The following is a 24,928-nucleotide window of genomic DNA, read 5'->3' on the forward strand; positions in this document are numbered from 1 at the left end:
ATTGAAATGACATTCCGCTTAAAAATCGGTTCAGTTTTACCAGAGTTATAGAGGCTGGAAGTCGGTTAGATCTTGACCAAGCAACTTTACAAGAAAATGAAAGGTCTTAGAATCAAGCTTTAAATGTTGTTTCATACTAATTATGATATAAGGAGTTGATTAAAAGTGAATACTTGAGATTTAAAATTTCAAATTTTTAAAATTTCAAAGGGGGGACCATTAGCATTAAAATCGAGATTTTGAGGAAAATAATTTTTTTTCACGAATTCAATCAAATTTCAATGCAGAATGAATTTAGAGGTCAAAACATGATTGAAATGACATTCCGCTTAAGAATCGGCTCAGTTTTTCCTGAGTTATAGAGGTTGGAAGTCGGTCAGATCTTGACCAAGCAACTGTACTTTTGGTAACAATACCAGTCGAGCATCTGGACACTTGTTATGTTTGTGTGTCAGTGTCTTGCATTTTAAAGGACGCCGATAATCCGAAAGCAGCATGTTGGATTTGCCAACGGGGTGGCGCCAAGAGTGCAGTCGACAGTCGACAGTCAGTTAAGACCCCGAAGCAGGGACTGACTGACATTGCAACTGCCACTCAGTCAGTCATTCAGACAGTCTTTTAGTCGTTACACGACCAACTGCTAAACTGACAACAAAGCCAAAACTAATACTGACGCTTGTCTCTCCAAATAGTCACTTGTCCTGCTCCTAGTCCTGTTCTTGTTCCTGTTCCTGGTAATGCTGCTATTTCTCCTTCTTGTTTCCCCCCATTATTTTATATCTTGCATTTTTACACCCTGTTGCCATAAAATGCTTAAGACGCAGCATCATGAACATTTAGTATCTTACAGTATCTGAGACGGACATGTATTAACTAACAGCTAAAAAGACGGATTGAAGTAGCTTACGATTGAGAATGTACATTAAAATGATCACCAAATGGTGGGATTTTTACTATCTGTGCAGCACTTATCGCTTAAGTTTTCATGTTGAGCTTTGGCAATGTAATCGATGCTAATAACACAAAAAATTCAACTTTCAGTTGTACTCGTATACCTAGAACAGACAATTTCCAACACAAAGAAGGAGTATATTTTCTGTATTTTGGAAAGCATACATCAAATAATTTTGTTACGGATATTAAGCCATTTAAAAAGCAACAAATCAACCTGTTGAAAAAAGTCTAACAAAAGTGAGTTACAATTTAGCAAATAATTTAGTGTTTTATAAAACTCGCTTTGATTTAATTTAGCTTTAATTTTCAACGGATTTTTTGGAGGTTTCAGTTTGGACGGAAATTTTTAGTTTGTTAAATAATTCTTGATAAAATAGAGAAAACATATTGACTGCAAGAAAACTTTAAAACTTTCAAAATAATATATTATAGAAGAAAGTTCTTGACTTTCGAACTTGGTCTTTTTATTTTTCCAAAGACGAATAAAGTACTTCAGGCTATTCAACTAACATGTTTGATCAAAAAGACCTGCATGTTAGAGAATTTCCCAGTCGATTACATGGCCAACAATCTCTCTCCCTTGTTTAGTTTATAGAACAAGTTGCGTGATTATCTGGTCATCGGGTTGATTTGCATTTAACCTAGTTGTGGTTTTTTTTCCTGTCGTTGTCGTTGTCTTTTTCTTGGCATTGTTTTATGTTAGATGGGTTGATTTGCTGGGTGTGTCCATTGGTCGCATTGTTTAAGACTTGTTTTGCGCTTTCCTCGTAAATCCATTTGCTGATATTTAATTGAAATATGACGCCCCAGAGTAAGTAGTCCTCTTATCCTGTTTTGCTATCCTGTTGCCCAGTTATTTGCTTTACGAGCGACTAAATGAGTTTTCTCTCTGGATTAAAGACTGAGGATATGGTCATAAAACTTCATTTATGCTTTGGTAATTAATAATACTCCACCTAATGCTTTCGTATTGCCTTCCAGGACGCTAAGCTGCGACAGATTGTGACGATGGGGCCACAGGATACGCTCGAGGAGAAGACCGTCACCATTTGCCATGGCTCTGATTTTGTGAACATGACATTTGTCAATTTCTGTTGCACTAAACGGGACATTGCACAGGTGAGTACAAAAAGAAAGGGCTGAAATTTGAACTAGTCTCAGTTTTGGCAACGAACCAAGGCCAAAAAGCTGCACTTCATTATGGCCAATTGACAACTGACGACAATTGAAATGCTCGAAACACTTTGAAGAGGTGTCGCTTCAAAAAAAAAAAAAGTGGGTCAGGCATTGAAAGAACTGTTAATAATGATTTCCAGTTGTGTCATGGGAACACCTTTTAGCCAGGGTTGTCGTTTTGGCGATTTTGCTACTAGATTTAGATTTAATTTATTTTATTTGTATTATTTATTTGAATGTTTTGATTTTAATTTTAGTTTTAAGGTTAAATTTTATAATTTTTTTCATATATTTTATTGTTATTTATTTAAAGTATGATTGGTAGGCTTTTATTGTTAATCTGGTGATTTTTTACAAGTTCTTAGTGGGTTTTTTTTAAAGGAAAACGACAGCACTGCTTGGGACACACCTGTCGTCGGTTGTTGTCGCTATTTTTAAACATTTGCCAAATGCGCGTATAAATATCTAACTGACGGAACACATTTTATTGATTCAACATAACGGCTGTGTGTGTGTGTGTCCGAGTGTGTATGTGTGTGTGTCAAGGGGACCACGCCCTTTATTAAATGTCTGACTGGACACAGGCCAAACTACGCGTCCTTGTTCCTTGCCGAGAGCTGCCCTCTCTTGTTGGCCTGGTCAAAATCAATGTTATATATTTTAACACAGTCCGAAGCACGGAAATGGAGACGGAGACGGAAACCTGGCGTGTGCGTATTTATTGTTATTATTTTTGGCACGCGTCGCCAGCAAATCTATAAACAAAACTAAATGCCAACATTTCATAAACTTTTACGGAATTTCAGGCCACACAAATATAATCCGTACAAAGTAAACAAACATGCAGTTTTTGGCATTCATGTTGCAACAAAATCTTAAAGTTTACCAAGAGTTGGGTGCTGATAGTTTTCCTAAGTTATTCAACAAATCGTCTAGTCATTTATAAATAGTTTAATGTGCAGTCATTTTTACTTTTCTACAACTTGTTACTTTATGAAACTGCTAATTCGAGTTTTTAGTTGGATGTGTTATTTATATACAATATTTAAATTAAGTCAATGTTAATCTGCTGAAATACTTACAAGTTTCTCATCTGTAAGATAATTTAAAGAATATGCAATGGCAACATGTTTTATTTATTATGATTGTGCCAGCAAGATAAACCAATGAAAACGTAAAATAAATAAATATAAGTTTTATTAGAAAACAAATCATTAGGATTATTATCCTTGAAATGATTTTTATCTTATAAATAAATTATAATTGTTTATTAAAGAGAGTTTTGCGCTTAGATCTATGTAAGAGCTAGAAGACTGCAAATTTTACAAAAGTCAAATATTTATATATAGTGTTTTTAGTTAATATTTTTGAAGGTACACAATGTATACATGAATATATTTTTATTGCAATGCTACTCCTATTATCACAGATTTTCTAGGAAATTTATAAAATCAGAATTGATTTAGATTATCCTTTTAGGATTTCACTTTGTTACTCCGAACTGCCTGAATCCTTTTTGGACAGTTGCCATTGAAAGTTAAAGAAATCTCAAGTGATTTATTTACACTCTGTCTCTGGACTTTATTCCCTAACCTCTATGCCGACCTTTTACCCATTTTTTTTTATTTTTTGCAGATCTGGACGGATGGTCTCATCAAACTGGCCTACAGTTTGTCCCAGTTGAATGGCTCGGCGATAATGTTCCTGCAGAAAGCCCACACAAAGCTCTGTCTGCAGGTGGACAAAAGCGGACGTATTCCAGTGAAAAAGTAATTGCCACTGTCACTGTAAAGTAACCCCAACATTGAACCCTGACCCCCAACTACGTTGTCGTCTGCGACCCTGACCCTTAGCTGGTTCAATCTTGAAGTTGGGGGTTAAGATTTGACGTTGGGGTTGGCCATTGTGCATTGTGTGCTGAAGCATTTGACAATATTATTTAAGAATTGACTAGAAAATTGAAATTTACGCCAATTTCTTTCTTTTACTTTTTTTTTTTCTCTCTTTATCTCAACAATTCAACGTGGCCGAAACGTGGCTCATGCATCACTGACAACGTTCACATCAACAACATCATCAACACCAACAACCGCATTGTCCTGGCTGTATTTTACCGCTCTCTTTCACCCCTTGACTTTCACCGTGCTTTCGTGGTCGTGACCACTTTAGCATCATTAAACTTTTTGCGCAGAATAAAGAGGATCGGAAACGTGTCGAGAAGGCGCTGGACGTGACCGGCTTGCCATCGGGCAAGGTCGACAGCATATCGGTGTCCAAATTTCAATTTGAGGACTTTTACAATTTGTACAAATATCTGACGCAGCGCTCCGAAGTGGAGCGTCTGTTTGACAGCATGTAAGTAAAGGATTATCACATTTAAATTACAAACCATTAATTCAACATTATTTGTTAATTTTAATAATTTAATAAAGTTTTTTTTTACTCATTTACATTTGTTTCTATGATTTTGTTTTTTTAATACCAATGGAAAATAAAAGTTTTATTTTATTTAAATACATTTTTTAATGTATATAATGTATTTATTTCTGGAAATACAAATTAGTTTATAGGGTTAGAAAACAAATTTAAATTTAATTTAATGTAATAGTACTTATTTTAACAAATTTAAAGGAAAAAAGTATTCTGTTTTGGAAAACCGCATTCGGTATATTGTATTAAATAGTATATTTAAGATATTTTCATTAGGCAGACCATTTTTCGCTGAAAAAGTTAAATATTGTGATTTAATTTTTAAAACTTATAAATTTCAATTTCATAAGTCAATTTTTTTTTATTTATTTTTGTTTATGAGAACTTAAATTACTTAATGTTGCTCTTTATTTACTATATTCATTTTATTTACCAAGTCAAAACAGCTTTGTATTAATATAATTATATTTTTAATTCTTGAAGAATCATTTCAGGCTTTTATTTTTTTTTTCGATTTTTGTAATTTTGTGACTGTAATTTTGTTTTTTCTGCCTTTAATTTCTAGTTGTGGCAATACAGGCAATTCGAAGCGCAAATGCATGTCCATTGCACAGCTGGTGGAGTTCCTGAATAAAACGCAACGCGATCCGCGCCTCAATGAGATACTCTATCCATATGCAAATCCTGCACGGGCCAAAGAGCTCATCCAACAGTACGAGCCGAACAAGTTCAACGCGCAAAAGGGCCAACTCAGCTTGGATGGCTTTTTGAGGTGAGTCTCTGTCTTTGTCTCTGTCTCTGAGTTTCTTCCTCAAACGGTTAAGGCCTCAGGCACTGCGTCTGACAGCTTATAAAGCTCAGGCAACGCCTGTTAGAGTCACTTCACGGCACTTGAAGCCACAAGAGCACGGCTTGCATATGACGCGCGAAGGCTAAGACGCCATCATTATCATCATCATCATCATTATCATCAACATCAACAAACCGCACACTTTACTGTTGCATTCGGGCTAAACAAAGAGGGGGGAAGGGGAAGGATGCGTCACGTTACGTCCTTCGCATATCATATAAAAAAAAAAATTATACAAGTGCAAGCGAGAGACGCTTCAGAAATTTGTTAATGCCTTTAGCTATGCGATTTGCATGTTATTGAAATTTTTGTACAACTGTTGCAATATTTATGCGTTTTCCAACACTAAAAAAGCTTTAAAAACTGCTTAAAATACAAGTAATATTTTTAAAGTTTCAATTGATTGACTTCTAGCAATGACTTTGAATTAAATGATAGCTCAAATGATTGAAGAGCTCATATAATTCAATATTTCAGATGTTTCAACACTACATAGAGATTAAAAATAAACTGAAAACATCAAAAGCATTAACAGCTTACTACGAAAGCTCATTTCAAGAGATATACTATATTTTATATTAATTTAAAATTCAAATAATGGGAAACTAAATAGTGATGTATAATACATTCGCTATATATATAATATTTTATCAATAGTAAAAAAATTTGTTTAAGCAGCTGCAGACCTTAAGTAATATTTAAGTAAATATTTCTCTTACTCTTGAGCAACAGGAGTTGGAGCTTCTTCTATTAATTAAGCTCTTCATTGAAAGTCGCTCTCTTTTGTAAAATTAAACTTTTAAAGTGCCTGAAAGCTCAAGTTCGTTAGTTGTTTTAAATACAGTTTTTTGAATATTTAAAAAACTTGTTTCACCTAAAGAACTTTGTTTTTAAGCTCATTTAAATAATGAATTATCATGTTCTGCTCCTTCTTCCTAACGCTGCCAGGTATCTCATGGGCGATGATAATCCCATAATGGCCCCCAATAAACTGGATCTCTGCGATGATATGGATCAGCCGATGTCGCATTACTTCATCAACTCGTCGCACAACACCTACCTAACTGGACACCAGCTGACGGGCAAATCCTCCGTGGAGATTTACAGGCAATGCCTTCTCGCCGGCTGCAGGTGAGTGAGTGAGACATTGATGAGAGGCCATTCAAGTTGGTCAACGGAGGGGCGGGACACAGGGGGTGTGGCCAGAAGTTGCTTTTAATGACGCAATTAAATGGACACATACATGAATATGTATGTGAGTATGTGTATTATGTGTGTGTGTTTGTGTTTTGCGGTCAATTTGGCTGCTGACCGTGACCTTGATGCGACTCTACGAAGGCCACTACACACACACACACACACACACACAGACACATGCTCACATATATATACCCAGAGAAAAGTTAGTTAAAATAAATACAATCACATTTGATTTTATCAAATACACTTTAAATGAAAACGTATTTAAATTGAATATTAAACACTTTAATTTAACTAAATAAAAAGTACAAAATAACAAATTAATAAAACCATTTAAAATACCTAAAATGTAAAAGTGAGAATTTAATAAAAACATATTTAGTTCATTGTTAAATCATATTTATTTTAGAGACTCGAAAAATTTCACTAGAGTGTATTCAAATTTAGTTTCTTTCATATTAATTTAATTTTTGCTTTTACTTAATTTAAAATCAAAGATATTTGTAATCTCTTCGATTATTCGATATTAAAGTTTACGCAAATCTTTAAATGTAATAATAAAAATTTGATACTATTTTTTAATTAATATTTAATTCGACACACACACACACAACTACATACAATGTGTCAGGTGTTTTGTGCATTTTTGCCGCTGCGTTGCCTCTTTAGAACAACGGAAATTGTGTGGTCGCCATTTTTACCGCCGCCATTTTCATCAACATGGCCGACTCGCACTCTGTCGCTGCGTCAGTCGACGTTGATGATGCACACAAACACACACACACATACACATACACACATATCACAAAATTTATTGACGCAAAAGTTGTTGTTCCTGCTGCTTTCAAGGACATTTGAAACGATTCTTTTTCCTTTTTTTGTTTGTTCTGCAACGACTGATAAACAATTTTTATGCTTTGCCCATTTTTGTGGATTTTCAACGATTCATTTTATCGCTAAACATTCGATATATATTGTTTTTTTCAGATGCGTCGAGTTGGACTTTTGGAATGGACGCACTGAAGAACCGGTCATTGTTCATGGCTATACATTTGTGCCCGAAATCTTTGCCAAGGACGTGCTCGAGGCGATTGCGGAGAGCGCCTTTAAAACATCCGAATATCCTGTGATATTAAGTTTTGAGAATCACTGCAATCCCAGACAACAGGTGAGCTATATTTTAAATATATATTATTATTAATAAATCTACTCTAATTGTAAATAATCAGTTTAATTTGACAAACAAAAATTAGTAACTGAAATTTAGTATTTAAATCAAAATATTAAAATCACAAAAAAATGTAATTTATATTACAAAGTAAGAATTATAAAAAAAACCCAATAAAAAGGTAAAACTATATAAAAATTGTAAATAATTGTTAGCTATGGACTTATAAAATTAGCATCAAAACTAATTGCTATTTTTAAAAAATTTTCATTTAAATCAGATTTGACGTGTCAAAAGCACACTCGTCAAGATTGTGATTTTTATTTCCAAATTAAATATAAATATGTGTTATTCGCGGTGACCCAGAGCAAGGTAGTAAAGTTAGTCCATTATTGAGCCGCATTTCGACAGTTGCCAGTCAGAAAGTAACTCGTCCTAAACTAATATATAGTAACAGTAGCTTTTACCCCCTAGTCAAACAGTTGAACACAAGGCAAACAAGAAACTTACACATTCACGTATGTGTAGTCCTGTTGTGTGGACAAAGCGATGAAAGAGAGAGAGAGAGGGGGGATGGGGAAGGGGTAGAGGTAGAGGTAGAGGTAGAGGGAAATACCTCCCGCTTAAACACACAACGTGAGCTGTGCCGTGGTAAATCTCAGAAGCCACTCGAAAGGTAATTGCCTGATGCTTCAGCTCCACGAGATAATAACAAAGGCAAACTTTAAGCGGGAGAAAGAGGGGCAAATGGAGAAGGGACAGGGCAAAACTTTAACCATTAAAAGTAGTAATATAAACTAAATTTACCATAGGGAATCAGGTAAACTCACTGCAGCCATATGAAAGTTATCAACATACGTGTATGCCTTAATCTGGGAAGAAAAAACTCATCAAATTTCAGTTAGCAGACAGTTAACCAACTTTGTATGTTTTCCCACTACCATTCTTTGTTTTAGGCAAAAATTGCGAATTATTGCCGTGAAATCTTTGGCGATATGTTGCTGGACAAACCCCTGGACTCGCATCCATTGGAACCCAATTCGGATTTGCCGCCGCCATCGATGTTGCGTCGCAAGATCATAATTAAGAACAAAAAGAAGCATCATCATCACCATCATCATCATCATCATCACAAGAAGCCAGCCAGTATGGGCCAAGGTACACCAGCTGCCAGCAATAAACTCACAACGGCCAATTCAGGTGAGTTCCAGTCTCTTCTCATGGCACACATGGCGTATGCGTAATGCCAACTTAGTTTCTATATATTCTGTTCTTTTCTTTTTCTACTTCATCTTGTTGTTTTTGTTATTGATGTTTTAGTTGCAATTGCTACATATGTTACGCTAGAGACTTTCTACTCTCTCTTCCCCCCTCATTATATTCCTGCTTCGCACCTGGCAAATGCAAATGAGCTTCTTGCACGCAGCTGTCTTTTGTTGTTCCTTCTATAGACTCGTAGTTCTGCTTGTTAGCCTTACTGCTTAGCGTGTTTTCCAACAAATATTCAAACTTTATTTTCACGGAAATTGTTTTGATAAGAGACAACGCTAAAGAACTAACTAAGCTTCGAGTATGTGTTGAACCACAGAAGCTAGACACTTTAAAAATATATATTTCCTAATTAAAACTTAAATTTTCAAGGAGAGCAAAAAAGCATATCGATCTTTTCTATAAAATATAGTCATTCACTAACTTGGTAGAAATATGTATAAAGATTCTATTAGAAAACAGATTTGTTGAGTTTGATTGAGCATTTATTTTGAATTGAAAAATTCAGCTTTTCCCATAATTCTAGCTTACATAATATAAATCTGTAACACTCTTTAAATTTTAAAGTGTGTAAAAAATGGACTGTACTATTAGAAAGAAAAATTGAATTTTCCAATTATGATGCAGAATCAAATTAGAGGTCTAAAAAATTTAAAACTGATATTCTGCAAGGATTAAGATTTAACAAAGTTTCAAGGGAAAAGAAGTTAAAAAAATCAACTGTAATTTAAAAAAAATGGAATTTACCAATTTTGATGCAGAGTCAAAAGATTATTAATTGACAAAGTTTTAAAAGTTTCAAGTTTTTGAAAAAGTGTCAAAGGACCGTAATTAAAAAAAAAATTTAACTATCCAATTTTGGTGCAGCAACGAAATATTTAAAATATTTTTTAAATAACAATTCACAATTAAGTGAATACAGGGTACTAAAATGTACTTATCATGCAAATCTGTTTTAGTTTGAGCCACGTAATGTTGAGGCTATTCCAAGTACTTTATCTCGACCATATGTTATGGATATCTTTGAAGGACTATCAGCTTTAACTCTTGCTCTGCCTTTTCCCTCCTCTCGTCTGTCTATCTGTCCCGTATAAAGTTTTATTAGTATTTTGCATATAAATGTATTTAGTTGACGCTTCTCTGGCTAATGGGGCGCAGAGGCGCGTCCTGTTGAGTGTCCTGCGAGTCCTGCAGGAGACATTGGCATGCACAACTGCACAATTTGCACACGCCCTGGTATTCCCTCTCCTCCCTTCCTCCCCATTGCCAGTGGGTTGACATTTCGCTCATGAATTGCAAAAAGCCAATTTATAAATGCAAATGACTTTTGCCACTGGCTGCAGTCGCAGTCGACGTCACAGTCGCAGTCGACGTCAGCGTTGCAGTCAACTGGGAGCAACTAGGAGATCGCAGCTCCATGGCAATTGCCAGGGAGTAAATAAATATGTCTGCCCTGGCAGCTCATTTTCGTGACTTCACCCACGACCTCTGACCCAACCTAATCCCAGAGCAATTGACTGTGCCATAACATATTCCCCCTCCCTCTGCTCCTCCTCCTCCTCCTCGTCCGCAGCTTTCAACTTTATACAACAGCTCAATGCGATTAATTTTTTAATTATTTATTGTGCTTTTATTGCATTTAATAGGCACTCCACAATTATTTAAAAGCTTTTTCCTGTTCACAAATTAATAGAAGTTTATTTAATTTCTTTTTATGTATTTTATTATTATTTATATTTAACTATTTTGAATTTAAATGTATTTAATTTCTTTTTTTATATATTTTATTGTTATTTATATTTAACTATTTTGCATTTACCTAATGCATTTTATTATTATTGTTTATTGATTTAATTTTTTATATGTTTATTTTGTTTTGTTTATTTCTTTTGTTGTTTATTGTGCACATACTGCTTTGGAAAGAAAAACACAATAATTTATTTTTTCCATGACATAAATTATTTATTAAATTGATGTTATTACCACTACGTTTTATTAATATATTTGATATTATTTCTTTATTTATTTTATTTCTTTTTATGTACATTTCTTTTTTATTTACATAATTTACATGTATATAATTATTATTTGCCATTATTGAAAGAGGTTTTCTTTAAAGGTTTTTTTACTTTCGTTTCTCTGTGATGAATATATTATATTTATTTGTAAAAATATTGTATTTCTGTAAATCCATATATTTATTTTAATTTATTTTATTTCTCTTTAAACTTATAAAGCGATTACTTTTTTTTAAATTTATTTTGCACATATTACGCTTAAAACGCACTTAACAATTATTTAAAAGCTTTTCCTTGTTACAACTTTGCAAAATATATATTTATTTAATTGATGGTATTACCAATACGTTTTATTTATGTGTATTTTATGTATATTATTTTATTTCCATTATCATTTTGCATTTATATATGTTTTTTCTGCCTTGCAATTTATTCAATGATATTTTTTGTTTGCATTTTTTCAGTCGATGCGGCGGCCAAGGCGGCGTCGGCCGCGGCGGCAGCCGCCAATGCGCAACAAGTGGCAGCCGCAGCGCAGGACGAAGGACGCACGTTGACAGGCGCCGCTAATGGCGACATTGTCAGTGGAGCTGGCGCAGGAGGAGGTGGGGGACATGCCCCGCCATTGCAAGTAAGTACTGGCAGCATTTATGTGTGTGTGTGTGTGTGTGTGTGTGTGCGTGACATACACTGAAAAATACCAACTTCTAAAGTCCTTGATCTTAGATATTTTTTTCCTAAAATAAGACCATTATAATACCGATTTACTAATACTAAGAATATTAATCTAAATAATTACAGTTCTTTATACAAGAACATAAATCTTAAATTGTTTGGAAAATATGATAATGCTATATTTTCATGTGAAACCAATAGTGGTTTCATGGTGTTCTACAGAGTAAGTTTGAAAATGTGGTCTGATTTTTTTTATTAAAGAAATATTAAAAAAATTACAATACTAATAAATACAACAATAATACTAATACTATTTATTGTCTTGAGTATTTAAGAACATTTATTCTATAAAAAAATAATTATTTTGGATTTTATAATTTACAACTTAATCTTATTTGAAATATTCTTCTAACCAAGATTGGTTTCTTACTTTCAGAATTTTATGTTCTCGACGCATTAAAAAATTCTTACTTCTGAGTTCAAAATCTTAATTTTAGAACTGTTTTTTTTTTATCAGTGTATATGTGTGTAGCTTGTCTGTAATTGCATTTAATGACAGTGCACGTTTCTCTCACTCCTTTTTTCTTACACTCGCTCTCTATTTTTCCCCCCCTTACTCTTGTTTCCCTCTCACTCTTCTCTCTTCCATTCCTCCCTTTCTCTCCATTTGCGATGTTTGAACTTAACGTAAAATTCGCTTGATTTGTCGCACTGTTTACCTCTGTATGCACCCATAACCCCTACCACCCTCCCCCCTTTCCCCACACCACCACCCCCTTCCCCTTTCCTTATCCACGCCTCTGCAAAGGAAGGGGAGAAAGTATTACGGTTGTTTTTTTTTTAATGTTGATTGTCGTCATTGTCGTTGTTTACGCTCTGAGTTTACATATGTCGTAATGACAACACACACACACACACACACACACATATGTCTGTTGTGTGTGTGTGCATATAACTGGATAAATTCAAGAGCTGCTTGATGACCAGTGAGAGTCAACAAAGCGTTAACCAGAAGAAAAGGATTCCTTAATATTTGATAACAATAATAATAATGATCTTTAAAGGCCAATTAAACAGTGCCTCAAAACATCAGCAACTTGTTAAGATAAAAATGTTGAAACATGTAAGACTGACAATGTTGAGTGATTTTAATTAAAAATATATTTTTGTATGCATATTAAAACACAGATTTAGGGCTCGCACAATGCATTACAATTTTCTGAGGGAACATCTCTTTATATTATAAATACTTTGTGTTTTCTTCCTTGGCCGAATCATCATTATGGCCCTTTTATGGGAGTAAGAGTTATTCCGAAAAGAGTCCCAATCGACGCCCTTTTCGGAGCCAGTGTCTTTATATGTTCCGTTTTAAGAGACTGCATGTCCGATTCCTTGTCAAGTTCATCTTTCTAGGTGACCCTTGATTCTCGGAGTCGATCGAGTTTCATTCCTCGTAGATCATTGCACTTGTAGCTAGCCATTAGCTAATTAAGTTCGTAAACAAAGTAATAAATCAACTGAAATAGTAATGTAAAAAAAACTACTGTAAAGAAGAGTGCACAACTGCTTTTAATCCTCCGTCTAAGCTTATAACTCTGCTAAACTAATCTTCAATTTACTATATCTAAATTGAGAATTATTTCATTTTATAGTTCTGTGAACTCTGTTGGATTAAAGATATTATTATTGTGTTAATTAAATCCCCATTTAATATTCCATTGACCATTATCAAAATGGTGTTCATAACCTGGTCTAATGCAAGTTTTAATGGCTCTGTAAGCCTCATGGGCATTATGCATATTAATTTAATTGCACAGTTTGCTTTTAGGAAACTACATTATTCATGATTTTCAGGGTGGTTTGTTGCATAACAAGTGTGCAGAGGGGAAAACCAAAATCAAAACCAGACAACTGACCATACAAATCCGAGCCAATGGTAACGGATGCAGCACGTTTTAGCCAGGCCAAAACACACTCACACCCACTCACTCACTCCAGTTTAAGCTGCATTTTGGACTCATTAGCCACATGAGATGCGGTCAGAGTTGAGGGTTAAAGGGTCAAAAGGGTTGAGGGGAAGTGGCATGCAACAACTGTTGAATAGAGCTGATGTTGCCACATTTATAGTGTGTGTTGCCTTTTCAAAGCAAAATCGATTCAATGTGACGTGAATGTGATGCGAATCAAATCAGAAAATGAGAAAATGCAGTGTGAAGGGAGGGAACGGAGACTTTTGTCGTTGTTAGCCCAGTAGCCAAAAGGGAACACAGAATTACAATTTTGTGACAATCCCTGTTTGTAAACACAAGTAGGAATATAAGCTAAATTAAAAGAAAAGAAAAATTTTCAAAATTGTTTTTGTGATCTGATGCTCGAAATGTATAAAATAATGTGAGTTTGATACTTATCAAAGGAAAATAGCTAAATTTTGTTGACTAGTGTAATCGAACTCGTAACTTCAAATGTATACTGAGCATCTAAAAGTCGAGCATCTGAACAGTAGCGTCCTTCCTGGTTGTCCTTGTGCTCGTAGACGAGTTTATGCCATGAGAATTACAAAGACGACATACACTCCATTGTGCCGAGTCTCTTCACTTCCACTTCCAATTCCCCTCCTCCTTCTCTTGCTCTACATAATCAGCGACATTTTCTTGCCATTATGCGATGCTTGCATTATCGTCACTGACTCTATTGACATCGCTGTCCTCCAGGGATAATGGAATAACAGCACAACATTATAATGGCTTTCATATTGGCAGCTGCTTTGCCAGTTTAGTTGTTGGGGTTGGATAACCAATTTAAGACTTTAGATTTCGATATTTGATTTATTGACCAATTTATGTGTGTCTCTTTAAATATTTAGCAAATCCGCCAGAGCTCCAAGGACAGCACCGGCTCCTCCGACTCGGACAGCTCCAGCGATGATGAATCCCTGCCCAACACCACGCCCAGTCTGCCCAGCGGCAATGAACCGCCCCCGGAGAAGGCGCAGAAGGAGACGGAGGCGGGAGCGGAGATCTCTGCACTGGTCAACTACGTGCAGCCCATACACTTCAGTTCCTTTGAGAATGCGGAGAGTAAGTATTAAAAACGAATAATAACATAAATTAAATAAATCTAAACCACATTCAATTAAACACGAAAGTTACACTTACCTTTTTTTTACTAAAAATACAATTTTTGTTAAGATTTTGCCCACTACACTGAAAAAAAGAACAACTTCTAAAATCAAGAACATTCACCTAAAATATATTTTGTTCTTAAAATAAGATTATTGTACTATTATTACTTTAAATATTTTAATTTTAAGACATTTATTCATAAAATAAGAACTTGGTCTTATTTTAAATGTTCTTAAAATCAAGATGTGTTCTCTTAATTTAAGAATTTTAGTGTACTAAATTGTTAAACTGGTTGTGAACCGAACCTCGCAGAACCGGCTCGATTCGGAATTCTTATTTACCCCACAAAAAATCGAAAAAAATTTTTTTACTTAAATTATATACTTGTCTAATAACTATTTGAAATTGCGATTAAATATTATAAAATTATAAGTCATATTTGAATCCTCAAACTAATTTAGATCATTGGCTGATATTTTTAAATAAATACTTTAATTAGTGTGCAAAATGAAGGTAAAATAAAAACAATAAAAATATTTATTTGTATTACATTGAACCTTGGGGTCCGAAGTTTCAGGATGAGCCCGAAACTTAACCAAAACTTTGGTGGTTTGCAGTCTTGATTATACCTAGCACTGTATTTGTATCTCATAGTTATTTTTATTTACTAGTGATTTCAGTAGTGTTGTTAAGAATATTTTTTTACTTAGTGAATGGTGTCCAAAAGCACACTATGAATAATTTTTCCAACTATTTATTTTGGACACCACTGCATTTAATATTTAACACGGCAAATTTTCTCCAGTAACTGTGTGCTTAAGTATAAACAAAAAAAAGATTTTAATAATTATTTCACTCACGTTTAGTACGTGTATGTAAATATATATTTTATTTGACTGCTGTATATTAAGTAATGTTTATTTTTTGTAGAGAAGAATCGCTGCTACGAGATGTCCTCGTTCGATGAGAAGCAGGCAACGACGCTGCTCAAGGAGCGTCCGATTGAGTTTGTCAACTACAATAAGCATCAGTTGTCCCGGGTTTATCCGACGGGCACACGCTTCGATAGCTCCAATTTTATGCCGCAACTCTTTTGGAATGCGGGTTGTCAATTGGTGGCATTGAATTTCCAGACACTCGACCTGGCGATGCAGCTGAATCTGGGCATTTTTGAGTACAATGCACGCTCCGGATATTTGTTGAAGCCGGAGTTTATGCGACGCTCGGATCGACGACTCGATCCATTTGCCGAGAGCACCGTGGATGGCATTATTGCAGGCACTGTGTCCATCACAGTGCTGTCCGGACAATTTCTGACGGACAAGCGTGTCAATACGTTCGTTGAGGTGGACATGTATGGTTTGCCAGCGGACACTGTGCGCAAGAAGTTTCGCACCAAGACAGTGCGCGACAATGGCATGAATCCGGTGTACGAGGAGGAACCCTTTGTGTTTAAAAAGGTTGTACTTCCGGAATTGGCCAGCATACGGATTGCAGCCTATGAGGAAAGTGGCAAATTGATTGGACATCGAGTTCTACCCGTAATTGGACTATGTCCGGGCTATCGCCATGTGAGTCTCCGCTCCGAGGTGGGACAACCCATTGCCCTCGCCTCCCTCTTCCTGTGCGTTGTCGTCAAGGATTACGTGCCCGATGATTTATCCAACTTTGCCGAGGCCCTGGCCAATCCCATCAAATACCAGAGTGAGCTGGAGAAACGCGATATACAGCTATCCGTGCTGACCGACGAGACGGATGCGGTGGCCAATGCGGATGAGGATTTGTCCAAGTCATGTAAGTTCCCCCTGCAGTTCCCACTTAAGTAATGGGTTTTACTGTGCGACGCACAGTGGGATAAATGCTTAGATTAGCTTTTATTTATTGGTATATTCGAAAGTAGTAAATAGAAGTAATTTATGTAATATTGCTGTTAAATTTTTCCTATTACGAAGTATTTCTTTTTATATATATATTTATGTATTTCGAAAAATTGAAATTTAAATAACAATTTAGTAAAACAAGTCACATCTGTAAATGAGCAAAAGGTGCTTCAACTTTATATGCTTCTTCTCTTCATGATTTCAACGCGTTTTTTAGGCAAATGGTCTTAAAACTAATATATTAAAAAAAAAAAAAAAATTTGATATTTTGCCAATTTACTGTCCAACAGTTTTATGTTAAGCCAATCACAAGATAAACTATTTTTATTTATTTATGCACACCTTTAAATTAAATAAATGTTGATTTCTTAGTTGAAAAATAAACCAAAAATATTCTTAATTAGAAATCGAATTTGAAATTTACAATTAATATATGTAAGTTAATGGAGCCTTTTGTCCCACTGTGCAGTGTCGCGTAGCATTCGAGTTGCGTTTTAATTTAATTTCTTTTCTTTCTACTTTTCTTTTGTATGTCATGTAAAACTTTCGGTTAAAACTTTTGGATTTTGGATTTGGTTAAACCACCACGCACCACACACGCACCCACCAACCCACCACAAAAACCACCAAAACCACACTATAAACACTAAATAAAAACAAAACAAAACAAAACGGTTGACGGACACACAAACTTCCTAATTTCTTTCAATGCCCTAAATTTTCCTATTTTGCCACAACTATTTTCGCTCGCTCTTTCTCGCTCTCTCTCTCTCTACCTATCTTTCGCACTGTTTTTTTGCTCGAATATCTCTGATCCTCCAGTCGTTTTCGTCCAAGTAGGTGGCCAAAAGAAGGAGCTGCGTCCAGTGGAATCCCTGGCGACTTCTCCAAAACATCGTGCCAGCATTTCCACAGTTGCCGCTCTCAGCGTTGAGATGCCCACAGATCGCACAGATGGCGGCAGGAATGATGACAATGTGTCCATTGTGACAACAGGGATACAACATCAACATTCGCTGGATCAATCGGTGAGCACATCGATCCGACAGGTGGAGTCTTCGCAATTTGATGTCGACTTGGTGCTGGCTGAGCCTCTGGAGAAGATACTCGATCACAAGTCGGTGCGGGAGAAGCGTCTCGAGATGGAGAAGAAACTCGAGTCGTTGCGCAAGAAACATGACAAGGAGAAACTCAAGATTGCCGGACAAAAGTCCAGTCCCCTCGATGGTGGCAAGAAGCCAAAGTTTACCATAACCAACAAGCTGGTTAAACGTCTGAGCAACAAGAGTCTGTAAGTTCCAAAGTGGCAACAATTTCTTAGCCCCAGTACCCAAAGGGGAACACTGGCTTATGAGTTTGTGTCCGTCCTTATAAATAACAAGATCTCAGTGACTGTAAGAGTTAGAGCATACTAATTTGCTAACTATACAAATTTTTGTGATTCAAGCGATTTAAGTTTGTTTAACAATTTTTTAAATTAAAAGAAATCGAACTAGTCGGAAAACTATAGTCGAGATTCCGATCATAGAATACTCGTTAATTAATTCAATATGTATAAAAGTAATTTATAGAAATTACTATCTATTAAAAACTACTGCATACTTTTTGGCGCTTGCACTGCAATAATATAAAATTTTTGGCTTAAAACTTATTTAAATAATTTTCTTTGTTTTTATACGCGTTATTTAAAAAAAAAGTAAAAGAATATTTTATTGTGCTTATGGGTACTGGGCAACAAACAGTCGAGCATATCGACTGTAGCGTTCTTAATTATATTTAATGGCACTGCCAGATGACGCCATTGAAATTAGTAATTGTCTCTCTCCGTACAGCGAACCCGGAGTCGAAGTTCCCCCCTGCCCCCTCGATCTAGGCGACAGCAGCGAGGAGAGCGCCGGCGCCGGAGAAGTGAGCGAAGAAGCTGGCGCCTCCACCAGCCTCCAGGAGGGAACACAGGAATCTCGTCTGCGTTGCGCCTGTCGGGAATACACATCGCAGTATCGAGAGCTGCAGGAGAAATATCATGAGGCCATCTACACAGCAGCCGAGAAGGTGCTCAAGAATTCGCAGACTAGTCAAATGAAGCAGCTGAAGGCATCGCTGGACAAGGTGACCGGAGAGGTGATGCATCAACTGCAGGAGGCGCGACGCAATGAGGTCAAGAACTTGGCCACAGTGCACAGAGATCGCGATGAGCTGGTCAGGTTAGTTGGCAACCATTTGGCAGGGCAATTACCCGAGAAACTATATATTAATTTCCTGAATTTTTAACAGAATGAAAAGGGAGGTGGCCAGCTCGGTGGTGGAACGCGGCGTAGCAGAGCGAGTGCGTCTCAAGCAGACGTTTGACAAGCGCACGGATGAGCTGCAAAGGCAACACGATGCTGTGCGCAATGGACTCGCTGATCATCGCTCCAAGGTGCGTCTTCATCAATTTATTATTAATTATTGGTTTCGATTCCTAGTGCTACAAGCTAACGCTTATTATTTAAGGCACTAATCCATATTGAAAACATTGATTTTAAAATCATATTAAGATTAGGCAATTCACATTTAATAAAATTTATCAGTCGTATACTATACTATTTACTTAACTAAGAAATCATTTGTGGGAGAATAATTTCATATTTATCTTATATCTTATCATTATGACTAGTTTTTTCCTAGTCCTCTAAAATTTAACTCATACATATGTTTATCAATTTGACAACTAAAAAGCATGATTAACATTGAAATTAAATCCGAAAACTACAATTAAATAATATTAATAACAAAATAATAAATTGATGTATAATCTAAGTGTAGAATTATACATATGTCAATATATATCATTTAAAATTAACTTATTTATGATTTATCAGAAAAGTATTAATAAGAAATATATTTAACTCTTTTTTTTCAATTTCTTGCAGGCCCGTCAAATACTCGACAAGGATGCGGAATCTCGCAGCTGTGTCTCCAACAACGGCTTCCTGGTGCTCTTCCATGGACCGCATCATCATGGCTGCTCGGCGGCAACTGTTTCCGGTGCTGCACCAACCACAACAATCTCTGGCAATAATCTCACACTTAATTTGGACGTTGGTGGTGCTGTCGGTGGTGGCATTGGTGGTGCCATGGCCATTTCACCCGCCAAATCACACAATAGCATTGCCAACGAGATGAAGACGTAAAGAGGATCATTGGATCACACATTTATATATATATATATATACCTATATATATATAGCAAAAATTGTTCTTCGGTTTTCAGTATTCGCGGTAGTTAAAAAAAAAAAACAAGTCTTCGTAGTGTTAAGCGAGGGGCGATATAATTGTGATCGCAACTCGAATTAGTTTTATATGTAACTCTTAAACTGAAAAGGGAAATACGTTTTTCTTACTGAACAAACTAGCTGTACTCTCTCTATCTCTCTCACACACATATATAACTATGCATATATGTATGTCTATGTAGTGTAACTGCAACAGTCGGTGTATTTATATATATATATACATATATGAATCTGTCTCTACGGTTTCTTCCTATTCGAACTTCGCTGAAACTCTGAGTGTCTAACCTTTTAAGCATAAACTATATTTATTTAAATACTTGTTAAAATATGAAGAAGTTGTAGAATGAGGAAGAAAATTAAAATTAAAATGAAGAGAAAGATAAATATAAAGCAGGCGAAAGGAGAGGGAAACATAACTCTATCTCTTCCTACTATTAATTGTGGTTGTGTGTATTACTTTTTTATATTTACATTAACTAATTATATGTATATTATTTTTTAATGCTCTCGCACAAAATGTGAAACGAATCTCGCGCAAATTAAGTAGAAAAGGAAGTAGAAGCACAAGTCTTAGGCCAACATTTAGTCAATTTCGTTGTTTGGCTAACAACTATTTATTTATGCTTGTTTTTAGTCACTAAACTTACTATCTTTTTAGTTCTTTAGTTTAGTTTTTACTCAAGTCTCTAAAAAACAATTTTCTGTCCAACTGTTTTTATTAAAGATAAAAAACAAAATGATTTATTTTTTGTGTATTCTTTTTACGCTCTTTCTCCCATTTTTCAGTCTCTCTTAATTCCCGTACACACACCAACACACACACACACAAACGCACACAGACGACGCACGACCTACAACACCAAATATTAATTTTAAAAATAATTAAAACAACAAAATGGCGTGTCACAGTTCGAACAGCATTGTGAAATTGTTCACGCATCTAGCGACAATCAAAAAAAAAAAAAAATTAAATTAAATAGGAGCATGATGATTATCCTTTAATAGTTCGATAGTCCCTTTTCTTGTAAACCGGAATATGAATATGATTTCTTTTTTAGGTAAACCCAAGCTGCCTTGTAACGAAATCCAAAATTTCAGCATTACAAATGATCAACACTTGTATACAGTTAGTCAAGCAATTGTATTGACAAAATATAAAACTCATATATTTATTTTTATTAAAAATACTAAAAATAAAAGTTATTTTCAAAATTCGTAATTCGTAATAAATAAAAATGAATAAATAGTATTTTTTAATGATATAAAGTATATTCTAAAAATTTTGTGTAATCGGTACGAATGCTAAGCAAAAAATGTAATTTGTTAAAAAATTTAAGAAGAAAAAAATTTTTTTTTTTTTATTGTCAAAACAATTACTTGCCTAACTGTATGTGTTACGCCAACAAAAATCTTTACAATATATGATGTATGCATACATGTAATGAGAGAAAATCAAAACAAAGAACAACCAAAAACGAAAAAATAACCAAAAAGAAAAAAAACTAAAAACATGTTGAAAGAACATTTCACTGGACGGCAGAACCACCTTAGATGTTGTAATTTCCTATGCTAAAAAAAGAATACATTCCAAAAGCTACTACTATGTAGCGAATTTGATGAACCTCCCCTCGCCACCCCAACAACTAATCCGACTCCTACTAAATTGATGTTGTAATGTGTTATACGTAGAGTTACTCTTGTCGTTGTTGTATGCCAGAAATCCAGCAAGCAATATTTCACCACCCCAAATCCAAGATTCCTCCCTTAATCCCAAAATTCAAAATAGGTGAATACAATATATAAGTATGTGTGTGTTTTCTTCATAATTATCATGATGGTGATGATGATGATCATGATCATGTTCGTTGTCTTAATGTGTCTAATCGGTGTTTAGCAACAAGTGTTTGTAATTTGCATTTCAAGTCATTCCAAGCAACCGGAATTGAAACTGAAAATGGGGAATTGTACAACACTATTTTTGTCATATCTATGTGTATGTTATATGTGTATGTATAACAGTAATTGGCTCATAATTCAAATAGTAAAACAAAATATAACAAATAGTTTTTGGTGTTGTATGTACATATTATGTTCCTAAGCATAACTAATTATGTATCTGTGTGTGTTGTTGTTGTTGTTGCTGCTCTTGTTTGATGTTCAAATTAATGTTGTAGTTGCAGCGCCTAAAATAAAAAATTAATTTTTTTTTTGCTTTTCTATAAAAATGCATGCGTCTCTTATTTTAATGCTTTAATCAATATTTGTTGTTGTGTATGTTTCATAACTTAAGTTAAGAGAAAATACAAAAAAAATCTAAATGTACGAAATCGGTAACTAAAAAGCAAAAACGGTGTTTAACACCAAAAGCATATGGAAAAAAAAAATGAAATTTAGGCCCTGAAAACAAATTGAATGTTATGAAAATAAATTATTGGAAATTGGGAAAGAAAATTTGGCAAACAACAAACGAATTTGTTGTTAAATAAGTATTACTCCATAAACTTTACATAAATAATAATAACAATTTAGCTAAATAAATGTTTAGACCAGACCTAGAACATATTTATTATGTGTACGTATGCATATTTATAGAACTCCCATTGTTAACTGAACTAAAAAACATTATCGAAAACAGAATTGAAAAGAAAGTAACTTTAAATTAAGCAGATTGCATATTACCTTTTGCAGTTGTGCACTCAATACATTTCAAGTTCATTTAAATATGCACTTTCACCCACTGTGCCCGCCATATTCCCCTTTTTATAATTATAAAATAAACAAACTCACCACGCTCAATAGCAACAACCCTGTTGGCATCACAATAACAAAAAGGACACAGAGAAAAGAGAGCAATATGGCGACGCTCACTGCACAAAAACAAAAATTATTTTAAAAATTGGCAGATTTTACACAGCGAATTACAGCACAACTGTAAACGCAATAAACGCACGACGAATATCCACAAATTGCTGGCAATATTAACTTTACCACAATATATAATTTTATATACTTACAATTAAACACATTTTATAAACAAAATGCGCAACAAGTGCAGCTCAGCAAGTGAGAGCGTCAATTGCATGACAGCGTTGCCAACAGCTTGATCATTTTCATAGTGCGATTGGCAACGCAATGACATTAAATTTGAATTTAAAACGCAGTGCGGCACAGTGGGCGCATTCAATAAATAAATTGTTTAGAAATTATATATTAAATGCAAATGTTAAACAATATAATTTTTCAACTTAATGTGCAAATTGTTAATGTCAATACATATAGTCAATGGAGTTCACAAAAAATATACGAAAATAGCATACAAATTAATGAAAATAAAACCCAACTTTATTGCGAATTAATCCACATTGTTGTTGTGATCTGCAAAAACATAATAAACGTTGAAAAAAGTGAAAAAATCTTGTTTGTTATTTTTGATATGGATTGCCGTTAAATATGAGAGCTGTCTTATGGCCTGAGACCTGAAAAAAGGATTCCCTTAACATTACAATTATAATGATGATGAAATGTGACTATGATCATAAGAATTCTTAGTCAGATAATGTTAATTAGTTTTATTAAAATTTCTTCTAAATTTGCATATAGACTAAGAGATATTACAATTTGCCGAGGGAATATCTATTGATATTGTAGATACTCTATGTTCACATCTTTGGCCGTATCATCATCACGGCTCTTTTTAGGGAGAAAGTCAACGTCCAAAATGTGTACCAATTCATGCCTGTGACCATGGATGTGGCGTTATATAACCCCGTCAATTGGCTGTGAGAATTCAAGTTTATAGAAAAAAATATACTTAAATACAATTATCATTTCATCATACCCAATGTGACAATAACTCCGGTCATACCACCAAGCTCCAGCGCTGACCTTGGCACAGTTTACTTCATTATAACTATTATCCCGGTCAAATGTGGAGAATTTATTGCCAAACTCCCATGATAATGAATTACCAGCAGTTCCATTGGCAAGGCCCAGATGGTTTAATGAATATTGTTCCGTCTCATTGCCGATTGCAAAGTGATCATAGGTCACGAACTTCTCATCATTATCATAGTCCTCGAGAATGACAATTAATTCTTGTCTTCTCGCTGCTGTCATTGCAGACAATTTATCCAGACCCATAAAAAATTCGCCGCTTAGATTTCCGAAACCATTTTTGTATTCCGTCCAGTTGCGGTAAAAGTTGACACTGCCATTCATTCGATTCAGGATAATCGTCCAATTACCACTCCTAGTTTCCGCATCGCAGGCAACTTTAAAAGGTTGACTACTAAAGTTAGGGATAAGAATATCGTGGATCCCACCAGAGTTGACCTCGGAGCAATCGAGTGGATAAGATTTCGAACTGCGTTGATCCGAATCCCTAACAAGCGTATATAGAAATTTTCCTGACTCTCCAGTTCCATGCTGAGAGACTCCTGATCGATTTGTTCAATATTTATTGTAACAACTTCATTGGCCTCATTAAATTGAACTTGTGGATTTGCATTAGAGAAAGATTTCAATGAATTAACTGCGAAGATAATACAAATTAATTTGAGCAACATTTTGCAACTGATCTTTATTGAATGCCCGAGAAGACTGACTGAGTCAATATTTTACTTGTTGAGAAGAAGTGAACACTAAAGTGAAACCCAACGAGACATGCGATTTATATACTTTTCGAATACATATATAAGTCTATAAGTACACTCTCCAGCATGCCTACACTTAGGGTATTCACAGAAAGTGATTTTGTTGTACTTCTATTAATATAATGGACCTGATAACACCATTTTGTACTATACAAATTTGAACAACTATCTAAAATCTGTCCCTTGTCTATGGAATTGTATTGCAAAGCTAGACAAAGTGTACACATATAAGTACTATATGATTATTTGACTTGACCCG

General features: G+C 34.9%; 2 protein-coding genes across 2 annotated transcripts in view; one reads left to right on the forward strand and one right to left on the reverse strand.

Annotated features, from left to right (window-relative positions):
- The window catches only part of LOC117781470 (1-phosphatidylinositol 4,5-bisphosphate phosphodiesterase classes I and II), a 67,991-nt gene extending 47,435 nt beyond the window's left edge, over positions 1 to 20,556 (forward strand). Inside the window, exons 4-17 of the mRNA XM_034618232.1 lie at positions 1,936 to 2,073; positions 3,766 to 3,899; positions 4,300 to 4,485; positions 5,126 to 5,332; positions 6,359 to 6,541; positions 7,598 to 7,778; positions 8,735 to 8,978; positions 11,530 to 11,696; positions 14,604 to 14,817; positions 15,793 to 16,656; positions 17,565 to 18,033; positions 18,575 to 18,946; positions 19,017 to 19,161; positions 19,655 to 20,556. Of these exons, the coding sequence (XP_034474123.1) occupies positions 1,936 to 2,073; positions 3,766 to 3,899; positions 4,300 to 4,485; positions 5,126 to 5,332; positions 6,359 to 6,541; positions 7,598 to 7,778; positions 8,735 to 8,978; positions 11,530 to 11,696; positions 14,604 to 14,817; positions 15,793 to 16,656; positions 17,565 to 18,033; positions 18,575 to 18,946; positions 19,017 to 19,161; positions 19,655 to 19,915 (3,765 nt within the window). The 3' untranslated portion in view covers positions 19,916 to 20,556. The remainder of the gene's footprint in view (positions 1 to 1,935; positions 2,074 to 3,765; positions 3,900 to 4,299; positions 4,486 to 5,125; positions 5,333 to 6,358; positions 6,542 to 7,597; positions 7,779 to 8,734; positions 8,979 to 11,529; positions 11,697 to 14,603; positions 14,818 to 15,792; positions 16,657 to 17,564; positions 18,034 to 18,574; positions 18,947 to 19,016; positions 19,162 to 19,654) is intronic.
- Positions 20,557 to 23,559: 3,003 nt separating this feature from the next.
- Positions 23,560 to 24,684, reverse strand: LOC117782059 (ryncolin-4-like). The gene is made up of 2 exons (XM_034618981.1): positions 23,856 to 24,684; positions 23,560 to 23,794 (listed from the first exon to the last, which is right to left on the reverse strand). Exons 1-2 carry the CDS (start codon positions 24,233 to 24,235, stop codon positions 23,677 to 23,679), a joined length of 498 nt encoding a protein of 165 aa, XP_034474872.1. The 5' UTR covers positions 24,236 to 24,684; the 3' UTR covers positions 23,560 to 23,676.
- Positions 24,685 to 24,928: the final 244 nt, after the last annotated feature.

The sequence above is a fragment of the Drosophila innubila genome, assembly GCF_004354385.1.
Source record: "Drosophila innubila isolate TH190305 chromosome 2L unlocalized genomic scaffold, UK_Dinn_1.0 4_B_2L, whole genome shotgun sequence".
Taxonomy (NCBI): Eukaryota; Metazoa; Arthropoda; class Insecta; order Diptera; family Drosophilidae; genus Drosophila; species Drosophila innubila.

Coding starts and splice junctions, on each gene's coding strand:
- LOC117782059 (XM_034618981.1), bottom strand. CDS start 24,235: ATGAATGGCAGTGTCAACTTTTACCGCAACTGGACGGAATACAAAAAT. Junction 23,795..23,855: donor CGGAGTTATTGTCACATTGG/GTATGATGAAAT, acceptor GAATTCTCACAG/CCAATTGACGGGGTTATATA.